The sequence below is a fragment of the Diceros bicornis genome, chromosome 38 (genome assembly GCF_020826845.1).
Source record: "Diceros bicornis minor isolate mBicDic1 chromosome 38, mDicBic1.mat.cur, whole genome shotgun sequence".
NCBI classification, from domain to species: Eukaryota; Metazoa; Chordata; class Mammalia; order Perissodactyla; family Rhinocerotidae; genus Diceros; species Diceros bicornis.
In genome coordinates, this window is record NC_080777.1 from 29,655,666 (window position 1) to 29,673,254 (window position 17,589).

Consider the following 17,589-nt stretch of genomic DNA (forward strand, 5'->3'; position numbering starts at 1 on the left):
GCCAGGGCAATTAGGAATAAGAGTTCTAACGAAGTTCTAATGAACTGGATTTCAGGAGAATGTGTGTTGGGGGGTGTGGCAGCAGGCCTGGCACTGATATGGCAGTTCTGCCCCCTTCTCAAGTCACTATGTTAGGACAACTGGGAGGCCACTCACCTTCATGTGAGGAAAACAGGAGGCTGCTAGGAAAATGATGACTGACCCCCCAACTCCCAACTAAACAATCCTCCTCACACACGGCAGATGATCCCTGATAAAAAGCAAAGCCTCCAGGAAGGAATCCATTTTTAAGGCATTATTAGTCCCTTATACCTGAGAGTGAATGAGTTTATTAGAACTTTCCTGAGACTAGGTTTTTCAAAGAGGGGGTGGGGTGAGGGGGCACAAACAGGCACTGAGCTCCTGGCCAGAGCAACAGGCAGGGAAGGGAGGGGTGGGCAAGTGGGAGGCAGGGCAGCTCCTTCATGGTCTGGCGGAGTGGGCCTTGGCAAGCTGGGAGCGGGCTCCAGGGAATAAGGTGGGGAAGTCCAGGACTCAGTGAGGGAGAGACGTCACAGGCACGAGGAGGCACCTGCTTCGAGCAGTCTCTGGACGAGACGCCGACAAGAGGCAGTGCTGTGCCCGGCTGATGCTGGGTCCTGGGATCTGCTGTGCCGGCCACAGAACTAGGGGCCAGGGCACACCTGCCCCCGAGGCAAAGCTGGGAAGGAGCTGGCAGCGTCTCCCGACGTGCCCGGCCCCTGGCCCAGAGGCAGAAAGGGGGCAGGGGCAGTGAGAGGCAGGGAGGGAGGGCCTGGCAGGACAGAGGGCCCTTGGAACGGACTTGCAGGACAGTCCTGGCAGCGCTGTCACACCTGTGGGGCAGAGGTCTATCAGAACAAGGCGGGGGCAGGGCTGGGAGAAGGGGCCTCTGGACAGGGGGGCATCCCTTTGCCCAAGGCCCACGCCCACACTGGCCCAGAGACTCAAGTCTGCTGCTTGAAGCCGGGAGGCTCTGCAGAGCTAGGGGGAGGCGAGCCAGCTGAGGGCTACACCAGTGTTCTCGAGCTCGGGTCACACCGGCCCGAGAGCAGGACCAGGACATTCCAGGTCCTTGGACGGTGCCACCACGGGCCAGCGAGTATGTGGAGGGGTGGGTATGTGGAGTCTCCCAGGGCCAGCCCCTCTCACCTCGACGTCCAGGGAGGGCTCTGCTTTGCTTCCCCTTGGGGTCCTCCTGGCGGCGGCTGATTCTTTCTGCACCTCCTGATTGGGGGCCACAAGTGGAGACGGGGACTAAGGCAGGCTGCGGAGGCCCTTCCTGGGCGGGAGGACCCCAGACCCGCTCCCTCTGATGCTTCTGACCCACGGGCTTCCCCATAGCCCTCCCCGCTGTCTCCACTCCCGAAATATCTCCCTTACCCTTGGGCCGCCCCTCTCTGACCCGGGTCATTCCACCGTGAAAGGGTCCACCGTAAGGGACCTTGTGGGGGACAGGGTACCTGGGGGTCCTGATCTCCAGACCCCTGGGACCTGCTGATCCACAGGTTGAGCCTCGATGTCACAACCCCTGAAAGCTTCAAGTTCTCCTGGAAACAGAGGCTCCATCTCAGGGTTTGGGGCCACTGCCCACCAGAGGGCATTTTCAGGGGCCCCGGCACAGGTAGGCCTCTACCTCACTCCATGTCCATCCAGCACGTGCTACATACACCTGGGAGGCCCCCCACCCCTTCCCCAGGGAGTCACACGTACAGCTAAGGAGATCTGGGCTCAGGGACACACATGGTAACTCAGGTCAACAGCAGGTTCTGCCAAAATTGACGCATGAATTTTGCGTCTAGCACGGCCAGGCCCCAGGCTCGGGGTTTGGCGACCTCGGGCCTAATTAGCCTGAAGATGCCCGGCCAGGCCTGAGCCCCTCACCTTCCGACTGGATGCTGGCTCTGCTCTGCTCTGGCCCACCAGCTCCTTCTCAAAGAGATGGCGCTTGCTGGCTACACCCACGGGAGCCACCAAGAACTCAGTGCGGGAGGAGCCAGGACTCTTGACGGATTCTGATCTCTGGGAACAGAGGACACACACTGCTGACCCATGAGGGTGAGGGGCCCGGGCCACGCCCACCACATCCTCAGGTACCCGGCCCCTGCACGGGCCCCGCCCACCTGCACAGCTGTGTGGTATCTCTCCAGCTTCTCGCCTAATTTGACCGTGCTGGCTGGGAGCCTCACACTGGCGCTGCAGGATGGGAGGACAGGAGCAGACAGACCAAGTGAGACCCCTGCCCCCTGGGAGACCAGGCCTGCCCCCGGAGCCTGAGGAGTAGTACCCACCCCACCCCACCATTCTGGCAGAATATGGCCTCCATCACTGAGTGAGGCTATAATGACTTGGCCGAGGCGAAACCCTATAGACCTCAGGAACCCTCCTCACCCCTGAGAAGCGTCCCATCCCAGCTAGAGAGACATCCCCAGGATCAGAAATATCTGCCACTCCTCCCCTGTCCCACCCTCCCACCTCAGACATCTCCCGAATCTCTTTCCTCTCCATCCTCCCCATCACGACAGTCACTTGCTACCCACTCCCTCTGCCTGCCACTCTGAGCTCTCTCCCACTGCCACCAGACAGCTCCCACCCCAAACAGACCCTCCTATCCTTCCCACAAAAACCCTCAGGCCACAGGACTGGGGCCAAACTCCTCGGCACAGCATATGAGGCTCTCACAATTTGGTCCCTGCCTCCCCTCCCGACTCCAACATCCCCCCCAGTCCCCTTCTCCACGTGCTTGTGTGCCAGCCATCTAGACACCTTGTGCTCTTCACACCTGTGCCTTTGCACATGCTGTTCCCGCCATTAAACATGCCATTCCTCCACTTTCCATCTGGGAAAGTTCAAGTCCCTTTTGGATGTCAATTGCTCTGTGACCTGGTTCCCAGCTGTCACGGGCTGAGCCATGCAGAGCTCCCAGCCCTGGTCCATATTCCTGTCCCTGCTGGGTGGCTCTCTGTGTTTAAAGGTCTGACGTCAGCTGCTCGAGGGCAGCAACTGTGTCTTATTCATCTTTGTACTCTTTACTGCCACCTCTGCCCGGGCCTCACCCGGGATAATGGGCCTCAGTAAACGTGAGGGGCAGATGGACACAGCACAAGCACAGCTGCTGTTCAGAGCCTATTTCAGTGTTTTTCAAAACACAGTCCTCAAACTACTGGCATCCACATTATGGGGCGGGGGGGGGGGTGGCACTCGTTAAACATGCAGGTTCCCAGGCACCCCCACCCCCCGCATCAGGCTCCCTCTTCCCTGCACTGTTCACTGTCTCCCTCCAGGAAGGCCCTCCCTGCTCCCCACCCCTACACCTCAAGACTAAACCATCTGTCCTTTACCTTCGGAGACCTGCCCAAGCCCTGCCTCCTCCAAGAAGCTCTCCCAGATCCCTCCCCTCCCTGTTCCAGATCATCAGCCTCAGTTCCTCATGTTAGTCCAGTCTCCCCGCTGAATCTGGAGCCCTGGGCAGGGGCTGCATCTTCCCCTCGAGTGCCCTCTGGCACAGGCACACTCAAGGAGAACAAACAGGCCGAACCCAACCAGAGGGGAGAGTGCCAGCATCTCCAGGCCCCTGACCTGCGGGTTAAGCCTGTTTCCGAGTTGTCTTTCCGGGAGCTCATCTGAAACGAGATGGAAAGGAGTGGGTGAGTGGGAGACCCAGGGCGGCCACGGCCCTCCTCTCAGGAAGGGCTCGGCTTTCAGGACACTTCCTCCTCCTACCTAGACCCCCGCCCCTCCACGGCTCAACCCCCAGGCAAACCCTCACTGAAGGCCCTCCTCTTGTCTGGGAGAGCCTGCCCCCACCCACCAGGCTAGGTCTTCTCGGGGAACCTGCCGCCGCCCTGTCGGCCTCCCCACTGCCCGTGAGCCCCGTGGGGCAGGGACGGGCACTGACCAACCTCAGGCCTCCAGCTGCCCCCAAGGGCCGGCACACAGCAGGGGCACAAAGCACAGGTGGTCAAAAATGACCCAGTAACCAGGGGAACTCAGAGTAAATGCCGGCCCAGACCAGATAAGAGCCCCCAGTCCACACGGTCAGTCCTGCTGGGGCAGAGGTAGATTGGAGAGCACTAGGAGAGCCCGCTGCCCCTGCCCATCCCTCCTGCACAAGCCTCCGGGGTGAGGACAGGAGCTGTGGGCAGATGTGGGCCCTGCTGTGTCCCTCCCAGGTGCCCATCTTCCTGCAGCTCTGGCCTACCCACTAGGTGGGGCTGTCACGCTTGTCCACACTCACCTTCCAGGTCATTAACCTGCCCTCCTTCCTTTCACCCAGCCCCCTCTGCTCCTGCAGCACCTGCGGGGACCTTAAGCCCCTCTATCCAGACCATCTTCTCGATATCTAACTGACACCCCTGTGTGTAACGGGTGCTGGCTTCCCTGGCTGGCCCTCCCGTGGCTTGGAGACAAAGGTCCCTGGGCTCTCACTCGAAAGGAGATGGTCCTGGGGCTGGAGCGTTTGAGGGAGCTGCTGAAGGTGGCCTGGGTGGGCAAGGCCGCGTCCACCTCGTCTTCCTTGCTGGGGATCTTCACCTGGATGGAGCAGGAGGGGTGTCACTCGGGAGGTCTGGGTGGCCCCGAGCCCAAGCCGCCATGGGGACCCCATGTGGCCTGGCTCATCCCAGGAGCTGCAGGAGGAAGGGGAGAGTAAGACAGTCCTGTGGCCACCCCTGCTGCTTCCTGCCCCTCTGTCTCTGCTGTGGGGATGGTGGACACTGTCCCATGGGGCCAGGACACAAGGCAGAGCTTTCCAGGGGAGCTTCTGGAAGGATCCGAGGCTTCCCAAGAGTCTGCTGGGGCCTGGGGTCCCAGACATGGATGAGGACGTGGTATGTGGTACCAGGTGCTCCCTGACACACAGCTGATGTCCCTTTCAGCTGCCAGCAGCCTGCTCCTGCCTCAGTGTCCCCTATTGTGTCAGTGGCTGGGAGCAGGGAGGGAGAGAAGAAACTGCCAAGGGCAGCTTGTAGGTGGGAGGACAGGAGACAGTGGACAGACACCAGCAGGGCAGGACTTGAGGGGAGGGCAGAAGCACGGGAGGGACAGGAGCGCCAACCTGGAGTGTGATGGGAGGGAGGCGCGAAGCCACAGCTGGACGGTCCAACGCCCCCTGCTCTCCCAGCTCTGCGGAGGCCTGGGGGCTCTTCTCGGGGAGGGCCCTTCCTCCCTGCTCCTTGGTGCTGGACGGGCTTCCCCCAGAGGCCAGCTGCTCCGAGGCTGCTGCCCTCTTTGGGGCCAGCTTTGTCTCTGTGGCCGGGGACTTCTCAAAGATCGACGCTTTCTCAGACACCAGTCTCCTCTCTGAGCCCGACGTCTTCCCTGGGGCAGGCGGCTTCTCTGAGATGCCTGTTTTTTCTAGAACTGCCTTTCTCTCTGTGATGGGTCTTTTCTCTGACACTGCTGTCTTCCCCAACACAGATGTTTCCTTGGGGCCCAGGCCCTTCTCGGAGACGGAAGTTTCCTCCGAGACCAGTCTCTTTTCAGGTGCTAATGTCGTCTCTGGAACGGAGGACTTCCCCGAAACCGGGCTCTTGTCTGGAGCTGGGGTCTTCTCCGAGACCCCCTTCTTCCAGCCTCCCGGCTCTCTGCCCGCCAAGCTCTCCTCCTCCCTGGCCCAGGGGCCCCGCTGCTCCTGGCTTAGTCTCCGGCGAGGCGGCAGCTCTGCCTCCTTCTTGGGCACCTGCCCAGGGCCCGAGCTGTCCCGTCCCTCCTCTGCCTCCAGCTGTGCCAGGACGGGCGCCTGTGTCCCCTCCACCACCTGCCGCCTCTGCCTGCGCTCCTGCCGTGTCCTGAGGATGGCCTGGACGTCCTCCTCCTCATCTTTGAAGGCCGCTGGTGGTGACCTGGGCACCTTCGCTTCCTCCACGCTCGGCAGTCTGAGCCAGAAGGTGGGAGACAGGGTGGGAGGTGGAATCAGAGGACATCAGAGCCAGGAGAGCCCTGGGGGTACCCGACCCAATAGAGATGACTCCAGAGCCACCAGGGAGGGGATGAAGATGTGAAGCCCTGCCCCCCAATCACTGAAATCAGGATCACTTTTATCTGCTTTACATATTGGGCTTCCAAGATATCATCTGAACAAAGCACACCATGCTTTTTAAAAAAGTTTATAAACCCTTGTAAGGTCCAACCATTCCACGTTCAGAACAACAAGAGCAACAGAGCAACAAGCCCTGATTAACAACCACTTTATACGTGTTAGGCCCCTACTGGGCATGGGTGGTCAAGAGTAATACATGCAGGCCCCGCCCCTTAGAGCTCAGATCAAGACCAGAGACGCTCAGGGATTTATGCAAGGTCACACAGCTCATGGGAGGTGGAGCTGAGAGAAGACCCGCCGCTTCTGCTGCATCATCCTGCACTCCCGTCTGTCAGGGGGTGCAGCCGCGACCAGGCAGCAGCCGCAGGCATCGGTGCAGCCCAGCACCCACCCGTGTCCTCCCTTCTCTGGGACCCGAGGGAACATGAGAGGCGTCTAACCGTATAGTGCCTGGCTTCCAGCAAAAGGAGACTCTCCTTCGTCCACTGCCCTGCTCTCGTGTGATTTGGGGCAAGTTAATTCACTGTCTGAGCCTCTGTTTCCAAATCTGCAAACTGTGCTTGTTAGGAGGAGAAAAGAGCCTCGTCCCACGAGAGGGCCCAGCACAGCCCTGGCACCCAGGAGACATGCGGTCAATTCCGGCCCCTTCTCTTCCTTTCCCTCACAATTCTACAATCCATGGGGCAAGACTAGCCCCGCGCTCCTCCCCTCAGAAGTGAATTAGGGGGGGTCAGGGTGAGAGGGAGGCATCTAGGTTAAATGGAAAGAGCCAAGCCATAGAGCCTGACGGACCTGGCTGAAAATTCTGGCCCTGCCACTCGCAGGTTTACGATCTCAGCAAGTCACCTACGGACTCCTTGACGCAGTTTCTCCATCTGTGAAATGAGTTAATGACGCCTCTCTCTTAGGGATATTGTAAGGATTAAGTGAGCCATGTCCATAAAATATCCAGCCAACTAGTGACTCGTGGATGGTCTCAACGAATAGTAGCAATTATTGTCCTGAAGAGCCTTGCAGGGCTGAGGGGGTCTGCGGAAGATGAGGAACCTGAGGGTCACCTTCATGCCCTTCAGCCTCACTCTCTGGGCAAACTAAATGTGCTGCACTAGCCTGTCGGGGCAGCTAAGTCCATCCTGTCACCCAGAGAGGGAAGGACGCCTCGCCCCCACCCCGACCCTGGCACCTCTCCATGGCCGGCCGGCCTCCGTTCTGGGTGGGCCTGGGAGCCTCGTCGTCCGCGGTGGAGCTCAGATGGCGGTGCCTCCGCCGGCGCTCTCGTTCCTGCTCCTCCTCATCCTCCAGAGTCCGCTGCCTGGCCAGGCTAGGGGAGGGGGAGAGTCAGTGCAGCCCAGGAAAGACCAGGGCCCGTGCCCGAGCAGACTCCCATGGGGCAGGGGACAGAGACAAGAGCCCTCCAGGCTGGCCATCTGCAGGTGGCCACAGAGCATTGAAACAGGGCTGCTCTGAACCAAGACATGCTGTGAGTGCAAAGCTCGCCCTGTATTTCCCAGACTTCATACGAAGAACAGAACGTAAACTCTCTCATTAATAATCGTGTGTGGTGATCACATGTTGAAATGATAATATTTGGGATATATTGGGGTAGATGAGATATATTATTAAAATTAATTTTCCCTGTTTCTTTTTACTTTTTCAGTGTGTCTACTAGAAAATGTCAACTTTTAAATGTGGCTTGCATTTGGGGTTCACACTGTATGTCGATCAGATTTCTACTCAAGCTGTGGGATACAGGCTGGACCAGAGCTTCTCGACCTCAGCCTCGCTGACATTTTGGCTGAGTAACTCCGTGGGCAGGGCTGTCCCGGACTGCAGGATGTTGACTGGTAACCCCAGGCCTCTACCCGCTGGATACCAGTAGCACCAGCCTCAGTGTGACAATCAAAAATGTGTCCCAACACTGCCAGTGTCCCCTGGGGGCAAAGCCACCCCAGACAAGACCCACTGGGTGGGACTTCACTCTGAACCCAGAGTGGGAATAGGGGGCCGCCTCTCAGGGGGTGACGAGGGATGTGGGAGGGCGGGCACGGTGCTGCCTGAAGGAGCCGGATGAACTTGGTAAGTTCCTCTTTCTTTGTGGTCCTGGGATTCTTAGAAAAAATCTCTTGATGGACAACCACAGAGAAATTTCCTCAGTTACTCAGGTTCCCATCACTGTCTCAGCTTTTCAGAGGGGAGACACACAACTAAGGCCAGTTACACCTGGAAAAGATCCCAACGTCGCCTTCCCTTCCCAGGCTCTTTGTGCCTCTTTCATCTTTGAGAACCAGCTCTCACAAGGGCACCCCACACACCCTGCTTCCGGTTACTGCCCCCAGTCACCCTTCACTCACCGGGCCAGCCACCCACCAACCCACCGTCCACTTCCTTCAGCCCATCTACCCATCCAGCCACCAGGCAATCCAAACGCCCATCTGCCCCTCAGTTCCCCACCCATTCCCACCCACCATGCTCACCCACCTGCCCTCCCATCCTCCCACCCACCTCCCCACCAGCCCACCTCCCCTCCCGTCCACCCACGCTTCCACCTCAACCAAACAGTCAATGTGTGCTGGGCAACCAGAATGGGCCAGCTGCACATCAGGACCTGTGGGCTCACAGGAGGAGGCAGGGTCCCCGCCTGGAGACAGCTACTGTCTAGTAAGAAAGACAAGCGTGTTCACCCATAACTCCCCAACCAAACACAGAAACTCCTCTGCAGAGAGAGAATGATTACCGTGGGCCAGGATTACCAGGAAAGGCTCACGGAAGAGGCTGGCCCTCGGTGGGGAACAGGATTTCAACAGGGGCAATGGGGCCTGGGGAGAAACCCGCAGTCCAGGCAGAGGGAGGACTGGGGGATGGGGGGGCTTGTGGGCGGGGAGGCTGTGCTTCACCTGGAGCCAGGGGAGAAGGGGTGGGCAGGGGAGGAGTGGGCTGTGGGGGTCAGTGGAGCGAGCCCTCTGGAGCCTTCCTGTGCCCCCCAGTGCTGCCTGGGGCCTGATGGGAAAGGTCTGGAAAAGGCCTCCTTCTTCCCTCCCAGAGTGAAGGTGGCGACTGCACGGTCTCTGCTTGCCCCGCCAAGTGCCAAACCTGCTCTCCGGCCTGCCTGCTGCCCAGCCCCATTCCTCCACCCCCCTCCCTGCCCCCTTCACCACACAACTGCAACCAAGCCTCGATGATTTAAGGAGCAATTGTTCAAACCCACAAATTTTATAAGTTGAATTGCATATGAAATGCATCCTAGGAGCCTCCCAAAGAGAAGACCCCTCCAGGCGGTCTTTTGTAAAGTGGATCAGAGGGTCTGCCTGCTACTGTCCTGCCCTTGGGCAGCTCACAGCCTTCCTCTGCCTTGGTTTTCCTTCCTGGAATGAGGATGAGCCACACGATGGCTCCGATCTTTTTCCTAGGTCCAACACCCCATTTGTTGACCCAATATTCACTAAACAAATATTTTTGAGCACCGACGACATGCCAGGCGTAGTTAGTGGGGAAGGAGACCGACAAGGTTCTTCCCCTCCTGGAACACGTGTCCCAGTGGGGGGGCTGGACTGGAGCGAGGAAACAGGGGCGTGAACAACACATCGTCAGGAAGTGACACGAGGACAATGGGGCAGGACGAGAGGTGATGTGAGAAGGAGACTGGAAGGGAGAACTCCTGGAGCCCAGAGAAGGAGCCGGAGGAGCCGGATCTGGTGGCAGAGTGTCCAGGAGGAGGGCACAGCAGACCCAAGACCTGGGTGTGATGGATGAGCCGGCTGTCCAGGGGGAAGGGGGCACTGGAGCCAGAGGTTGTCCGCAGGGAGGCTGGACAAGGCAAGGCCAGAGCAGGGGGCCTCTCAGCCCACCGGAAGAACTTGGGTTTTATTCAAGTGTTCTGGAGAGCCACTGGATGGTTTTATAGAGGGAGTGACATGATACGATTTGTTGCTATTATTTTTTATCTCTCTGGCTGCCGTATGGAAAAAGAATTGAAGGGGTGGGGGTGGGGGGAGAAACAGGGGGACCTGTCAGGAGGCTCCTCCACTTCTCAGGCGAGACCTATGCTGGCTTGAACCGGGTGGAGACAGAGAGATGGGAGCAGTGAGGGATTCGGGACACATTTTGAAGACAGAGCCAGTGGGGTTTGCTGATGGACTGGATGGGGCTGGGGGTGAGGGAGAGAAGAATCAGGAAAACTCCTCGATTTTTGGCCTGAGTAGTTCCTGGTGCTGCTATCTGTAAGACAGGAAAGATGAGGGGAGGAGGACTTTGGTGAGACTCAGGTGGCAGTGAGGAGGGGAGGAGGCGGCAGGAGTCTCTTCCTGGCTCATTCAGGGAGGAGGAGACACTGGTCAAGAGCCAAGGAGCCCAAGATACTCGCCAGGGAGGGAGGAGGAAACTGGGGAGGGGCTGGCCCGGAGACAGCCTGTCCTTACCAGCGGGAGGGCGGGCGAGTGACCAGGATGGAGCGGTGAGCACAGAGGTTCCCGGGACCCCAGAAAGAGCCCTCAGCCACTGGGCCAGAGCCGGACTGGGCGAGAAAGGGGAGACTGGGAGCAAGAAAGGGGAACTAGTGGCCACCAACCACCCTTTGAGAAGTTTGACTGAGAAGAAGAGAAAACAAGGTGGACAGTGGACAGAGGAGGACGTGGGCTCAAGGAACACGGTTTTAATTGAGGTGTCTTTTGCATACAACACATACACAGATCCTAAGTTTTGTTTTCTTTTAAAGATGGGCAGACAAAGGAGACTGGAGAGGGTATGAGAGGTTTGAAAGGAAACTGTGAAGTGGTCCTGCAGGGAGAGGGAAGACCACAGGATGGGGCATCTCTCATCTTGAGCATCCACCGTGGCGCCCAGCACACGACCAGAGCCAGCACACTCGGAATGAGGGGTACACGTCACCGTACTCTCCCCCCCAGGAAATCGCCAGATCTCTGCCTGGACCAGCAAATCCAGAGCCCCCCAACAGCAATCTGCCCATCACCCCACAGGCAGGGGGCTGCCTCTGGAAGGGAATCTTCCAGAACCTCCCAATTCGGACCCTCAGGGCAGCAGTCCCTCCTGCTTCAGTCACCTCCGTGGAGAGAGCAGAGCTCCAAAGTGCTCTCCCCATGGCCTTCACCATGGAATTTAAGCCAGATCCCCTGGGCCTGCACATGACCCCTGCAAGCTCTGCATGCTCGAAGATTCATCATTCATTCATTCACTCGGCACCAATCGACAGACTCTTAGGAGCCAGGCTCTGACGCCCACCTCTCCTCCGCTCCCCTTGTTCAGGCTCAGAAACGCCAGCTTCAGCCGGCTTTCGCCTGAGGCCAGGTGTCAGTCTCTCCCTCTCTGGACGCACTCCCTGCCCCTACAATGCAGTCTGGGACCAGCTCTGGCCCTCCAAAGCCCTGGGCAAAGCAGCCCGAAAAGCAAGAAGCTCCTCCTCTGACCACACCCACCGCTGGGCTGGCCGGAGCCTCCAGCATTCCTTGGTCCTGAGCAACCCCGTTCCCACGGCTCCTCTCAGCCCTGGGGAAGCCGCTGATGTGTTTCTCCTCTGAGGGCCATGTATGGCTTGTGACCTGTCAGAGCCTGGGCTCCTCGGAAATGACTCACCCCACCCCAGGCTGGTCCTAGCCCCAAGGGGTCTCCAGGGCTGGGGCTGCAGGGGGTGGGGCCCAGCCATCCCCCAGCATCCCCAGTTTTATGCCACGACCCCACAGCTCACCCAAGGGGATGTGGTCCCCCCTGCTGCTCAGGAGTCAGGGGGCTGCCTTCCATCCTGAAACCCTGGCAACCGCCAGTCCCTCCATCACCACCACTCCACCCCGGAAGAGAAATGTTCTCTCCAACAAGAGTTATTGACCTCTACAGATGAGGAAATGGACAGCCCTGGAGGGGAAGGAGGGGCAAAGGTCAGACTCCAGGGGGGACCTCAGCAAGTACTCTGGTTGAAACCCCAATAATGAATAAATGATAATTAAGGGATTAGAACAGTGCTTAACATTCATAGCTCACAAATATTTGTAGAGTATGGTGACTGATAAATCAATAAATCAAGGAAGAAGCGAGGGCACTAACATGTGAGCACCCACTATAATGCCAGGACGTTCTCCATGGTTTACAAACACCGTTGACATGAAGCCTCACAACCACCCTGGGAGGTAAGGTGGGGTCACCCCTTTGTGCAGATGAGGAAACTGAGGTCACAGGGCTTAACAGCTTTCCCCAGACATCACAGCTTAATAAGAGGAAACCACAATTCCAGCCTCGGTCAGCCTCTCAAAAGTCACGCTCTTAACTACAACCCAAATGCCAGGAAAGGGTGTCCTGGGAGGGCCCACCCTAACCAGAGGAAGACCGCACTCTCCGGGGAACCAGACCGATGAATGCTGAGAGGAAAGAGCCGAGGATACAGGGGGCCTCTGAGGATATGGGATTCCCCACCGGGACAGGCCAGAGCTCAGGCGCAGCCCGGGAGAGTAGAGGTTTGGGGAAACCCAGTGACACACACATTGACCTTTCAAGCTCCAGAGCCAGGCCTGGGGTGGAACCTGCCGGTCCCGCCATGCGGGGAGTCCCAGCTGCTGTCGTCCACTGGTGCCACAGCCCTGGGCAGGTGCCCCACCACTCCCTCCTTGACAACCCTCCCCTCCACCTCCTGGCCTTGGTCTGGGGACACACAGCGCCCTTTCTGCTCCATGGAAGGCTGCTCTCCGCTCCACTCCTGACTCCCCAACTCCATCCTTAGGGTGGGGTCCTCTTTTCCCTTGAATAATTCTAGGAGCCATTCTGCCCTGCTGATCTTCCCACAGGGCTGTTCTTCCTGAGGCCTAACTTCCATCGATGCCGCAGCAGCTGATGGCAGCGGTGGAAGTGCTGTCGTTTTTAAATGTTATGTTTAGCAGTGGAAACTTGCTTCTCAAATCGAAGCACATAGAGAAGCCCTTTATACGACAGATCAAGGCTCAGCTGCTCTGGCTGAAACACACGAAGGCTGCCCCAGGAGCATCTGGTGGAACCCCAGGGCTCCAGGAGCAGGATTTGCAAATCTCAGAAGAAGAGGACAGACTAGGGAGCCCGGGCCTGGCCCTGGGCTGGGAGGCCCGGTTCTGATGGGCTCTGTGACCTTGGGCCAGTCTTCAGCCCCTGAGGGGAGCAGGCCTCAGGCTCCCATTTTGCACAGTGAGAGGTCATCCTGGGTCCTGGGTCACTGAGGTCTTTTCCAGCCCTGATGGTCCAGGGAGAGGTGTCAGGGGAGGACCCAGGGCAGTGCTGGCAGGTGGTGGGGCTGCTCAGGCCCAGACAGGGAAATGATTAACCACGGGCTGCTCAGGCCCAGGTGCCCTCAGATCCACCCCTCACCCCCCGCAGACAGGCCCGGCCCAGCCTCGCCCATCACCAGGCCAGCCCAGGGAGGAAAGGACAAGGCCGCTGACTAGGGCACCCAGCCAGCCAGCTCACCCTGCCCCCAGCCCAGGGCCGGGGCATCCGAATTTCTACTTCATGCACAGGCTGGGTAGCGGCCTGGCCCTCAGCCCCCCACCAGGGCCCTGGCTGGGCCACGAACGTCACACCCTCATCACAGTCCTCCCCAGCCCTGGAGGCCCGGCTAGCAGTGACTCACAGCCGTTCCCTCCTGCCGGCCGAGGCTTGTTGTTCACCTGGGAGCGAGTGGAGCGGAGCCGTCCTCTGCCCCAGGTGCCCCATCAGGGAGTCTGTTGGCAGCAGCTGCGTCTCCCACGGGGCTCCCGGAGGGCTGGGGCCTGGCTGGGGGGCACGACTGGTTCCCCAGGGCTTCCCCGGCACTCACCTTGGGCATCTAGTGGGAAATCGGCCCCACCCCTGCAGCCACATGAGACCACGTCCAGCTGAGCAGTGGACAGGCTAAGACCAGACCCCGCTCCCATTTTCAAAGTTCCGGGCTGCCCACTTCCCACGTCTACCCAGGCAGGCTCTCAGACGCAGAACCACAGGTGCCCCCCTAGACTGGAAGCTTCTAAGGAAGGAGTGCTGGGTGGTATTTCTAACCCAATGCACTGCACTGAGGTCTTCATATACATTCAGACTGAACACACTCAGCCTCCAAGGCCCAAACTCAGCAACATACGAGCCTGCCACCCCCCTGGAGCTCTCCTCGCTACATCGGCTATAAAAAGGCTCACCCACACATGTGCCCCCATACAAGCACACAGCCATGGGCACAGGTGTGCCCACACCTAGGAGCACAGACACTCCCACATCGCCCCCATGCACACTGGCCACACGAAGAGTCCAGGGCCTTGACCCTCAGCCCCACCCCCGGCTCAGACCTGCCCTGGGGTGTGGCAGCCCAGGTTTCTTTTCCAGAGGGCGGAGCTCCCTCCATTCTTGGGCTTACCTTTTCCCCCCTCTAGACCCCATGGGCCCCTCCATGCAGGGGCTACCAGGCTACGGTGTTTCAGGGCGGTGTGTCTTGAGGGTCTGGGGAGGTGGACCCCCAGCCCTGGGGAATGAGCTGCTGGTGAGGCTGTGGCTGAAATGCTGGAGAAGCTCTGGAGCCTTTCTCCAGGAGGAGGAGGAGATCCCAGAGCACCAGGGAACGTAGGAGAATGCACGGAAGCCGCAGCCTTAATAGGGAAGGCCTGGGGAGGGTGCCCTCTGCACCTGGAGGCAGCCTTGCCCTCATGAAAGGCCTCAATACCCAAATGCCCACCTGGGTAGGGTGGGGTGGGGCCAAAAGGCCAATTTCTACCTGGCTAGAGCCCACGGGATCAAAGGAGTAGGGATCCAGCTCTGAGCCGCTCCACAGGCCTCAGTTTCCTTAGGGGCACGATTGGTGGGGGGCAGGTAAGGAGGTGAGGATGCTCATGTGAGGGCTTCTGGGGCAGGTGCCGGGAAGTGCCCCAAGGAGTCACCAAAGTCCCCAACACGATGAGGGGTGCTGCATCCTGGATACCCCCCCAGGCTTCTCAGACCCTGATAGGCTGCCCAGCAGGCAAGGATAAGATGCCCATTCTCCTGACCCTCTGAGGGACCAGCTCACAAATAAAAAAAGACGCACAGAGGGGGACAGCAGTGTCTTGAGGTCACCCAGCCCAGACACCACCCCAAAATGCGACACTCAGAAGCTGAGCCTCATCAGCAGGAAGGGGATGTTTCCCTCTGGTCCTATTCAGTGAGCCCTGTTCTGCTGCCCCCCTCCTCCCTGCTAAGAGGGCCGAGGGACCCCGGGGCACATCCTACAACTCTACCTAGACTCCGGGGGCAGGGAGGGAAGCTTCCCAATGAAAGGAGACTTGCAGGTAACTCCTGAACACCTCCCCAATCCCGCCCCCACCTGCAGGGGGTCATGGGTGGGGGGTTCTCCAGGCCAGGGACCAGTCTTTGCCAAGCAGCCTGTGTGTGCCCTCGGTCCCCAAGAGGAGGAAAGGAAGCTGTGGGGGAGCGAGAACACCCACTCCAGCGCCTGAGGGTTGCCCAGTGTGGCCCCAATTCTGTCCCCCCCTTCCCCAACCAGGGTCCCCAGCGGGAAAGGGCCGGTCCCACGGAGAGGCCCCCACTGGGGCTGGGCCCGCCCCGCCCCCCGCCGCGCTCACCTGGACAGCGCCGACCAGTCCTTTCTGCTGACGGACATGCTGCGGGAGCCGTGCGCCGCGTGCGTCCTGCTCCAGCCTCACCTGCGCCCTCCCCGCGCCGGCCAGGTAGGGTCACGTGGCCGCTGATGTCACCCCGCTCCCATTTGCCGGCCCGGAGCGGCCTCCAGGCTGTGGGCGTCCCAGACCGGGGCACTGGTCTCCGCCCCAGGACGGACGGACTGACGGACGCCGGCCTAGCGCGGGTCTGGGCGGCGCCGGGAGCTAGGGCAGGAGACAGCTCAGAACCAGTCGGACCTGCTCCCGCAGGTGGCGGGCGGGTGCCGGGAGGGGGCGCCCCGGGGATCGGGGTCAGGCTGAGCCCGGAGAAACCCCAGAGCAGGCCGCGCGGGAAGATTGGAGCAGGTACCGTCATCTCGTGTCCGAGCGCCCGGTCCTCGGGGCCCCCGCCCGCCCGCCCGCCACCCCCGGAGGCCCCGGGGGATGAGCTGGGCAGGGCTTTCTCTGTGCTGCACGCAAAACCACCAAACAAGCCCTGTGGAAAGCCAGCCCCTCCCCAGATGGGATTCCTAGACTCAGCTCAGCAAACATTTGAATGCCCATGGCACAGAAAACACCAAGATGTCAAAGGAACGGTCCTTGTGGGCTGACGTTGGACTTGGGGCTGGAGGGGCTGGTGTGGACAGGGCAGAGTAAGCTCAGCTTTTCCCCCAAAGGAGGAGTGGGCACAGATCACAGGACTGGCATTCCGGAGCAACTCGAGGCAGCTCAGGCACCACCAGCACCACTTGAAGTACCCATCTGGGCTGGGGAGTGGGCAGGGTGCTTTCTGTCCAGGAAGCAGCCTTGGGTGAGCTGCGCAGGGGCTCTTTTCTTCCTTGGTGGGTCAGAACCGCAGGGTCAGCAGCAGCAGCAGCCCTCTGCTCTGTGAGGAAGGAGGTGCAGCCCCAGGCAGCAGAGTGAGAAGGTGGAGGGCGCCAGAACTGCCAGAGTTCTGCTGGGCCCCGCTCCCTGCCTGGCCTCCCTTTGACACTGATCCAGGGCCAGTGGTCTCACAGTGCCCTCCACTCTGAGATCTCACAGCCAAGGACAGCCTCCAAACACACACACAGAGCTAGCCGGCTAAAGCATCTCCTTCCCCAAATGCCCCCTCCTCCGGGGAGCCCTCCTTGTTGGCATAGGAGGTGAGGAGTGAGTGCTGGACTGGGAGCCTGGAGACCTGGCTCTGAGCTCTTATTCTGCCATTAATGAGCTGTGTGACTTGGAGCCAATCCCCTCGTTCCCTTATCTGTGTAGTGGAAATAAGGACACTTTGCCCTGCTTCCCTCCAGGTTGAGGGGATCAAATGAGTCCATTGCTGAGTGTTGGTGACCCTGGCGTGAGAGTTGACAAGGACCCAGAGTGTCCTGGGCAGTGGCCGGGGCAAGGCCCTGAGCCCTCTGCTCTCCCAGGGAAAGAGGAGGAGGGACAGCAATAATCTGCCTCCTGGATCCTCTGATCCAGGTCTGACACTCCTGGGGAGCCTGCTACCCCCCTGGGGACCTGGAGAGTGTTCCCTGATGGCTTGTCAGTGGTGGCACCTCAATATGGGAAGAGAAATACTCTTGGTCATTTGAAGCCTGGCCCTTCCAGGGACACTTCATGAAGCCAGGGGACAGTCGGGAACCTAAGAGTCCAAAATCCACCCCCTCTCTGTGGATATAAAAACCCAAAGACACGGAAGGTTAGAATGCAGACAACTCTAGCAATAAGGAAGAATAGATGACATACGTGTCAGTGCCCCAAAAGTCCCTTGAGGGCAGGCACCGTGCTTGGTGCTGTGTCAGCGTGGCAGCGTCCCGGCTGCTGTGACAAAGCACCACAAACTGGGGCACGTAAACGACAGAAAGTCATTTTCTCCCAGTTCTGGAGGCTCGAAGTCCGAGACTAAGCCGTCGGCAGAGCCGTGCTCCCTGCACAGGCTCCGGGGGAGAATCCTTCCCTGCT

The 17,589-nt window shown here is 59.6% G+C and overlaps 1 protein-coding gene across 2 annotated transcripts; it reads right to left on the reverse strand.

Moving 5' to 3' along the window:
* Positions 1-167: 167 nt before the first annotated feature.
* LAD1 (ladinin 1) lies at positions 168-15,685 on the reverse strand. 2 transcript variants are annotated; one of them, XM_058533779.1, is made up of 10 exons: positions 7,242-7,307; positions 6,905-7,087; positions 5,075-5,894; positions 4,447-4,551; positions 3,598-3,641; positions 2,142-2,214; positions 1,903-2,040; positions 1,482-1,568; positions 1,171-1,245; positions 168-854 (listed from the first exon to the last, which is right to left on the reverse strand). In XM_058533779.1, the coding sequence occupies exons 2-10, from the start codon at positions 6,931-6,933 to the stop codon at positions 849-851; spliced, it is 1,377 nt and encodes a 458-aa protein (XP_058389762.1). In that variant the 5' UTR covers positions 6,934-7,087; positions 7,242-7,307; the 3' UTR covers positions 168-848. The 2 variants fall into 2 exon arrangements, with proteins under 2 accessions (XP_058389762.1, XP_058389761.1); XM_058533778.1 differs by lacking the exon at positions 6,905-7,087 and adding an exon at positions 15,607-15,685 and having other exon boundaries at positions 271-854; positions 7,242-7,379.
* Positions 15,686-17,589: the final 1,904 nt, after the last annotated feature.

Coding starts and splice junctions, on each gene's coding strand:
- LAD1 (XM_058533778.1), bottom strand. CDS start 15,644: ATGTCCGTCAGCAGAAAGGACTGGTCGGCGCTGTCCAG. Junction 7,380..15,606: donor GACTGGTCGGCGCTGTCCAG/GTGAGCGCGGCG, acceptor CCCCTCCCCTAG/CCTGGCCAGGCAGCGGACTC. Junction 1,569..1,902: donor AGCCAGCATCCAGTCGGAAG/GTGAGGGGCTCA, acceptor CTCTGTTTCCAG/GAGAACTTGAAGCTTTCAGG.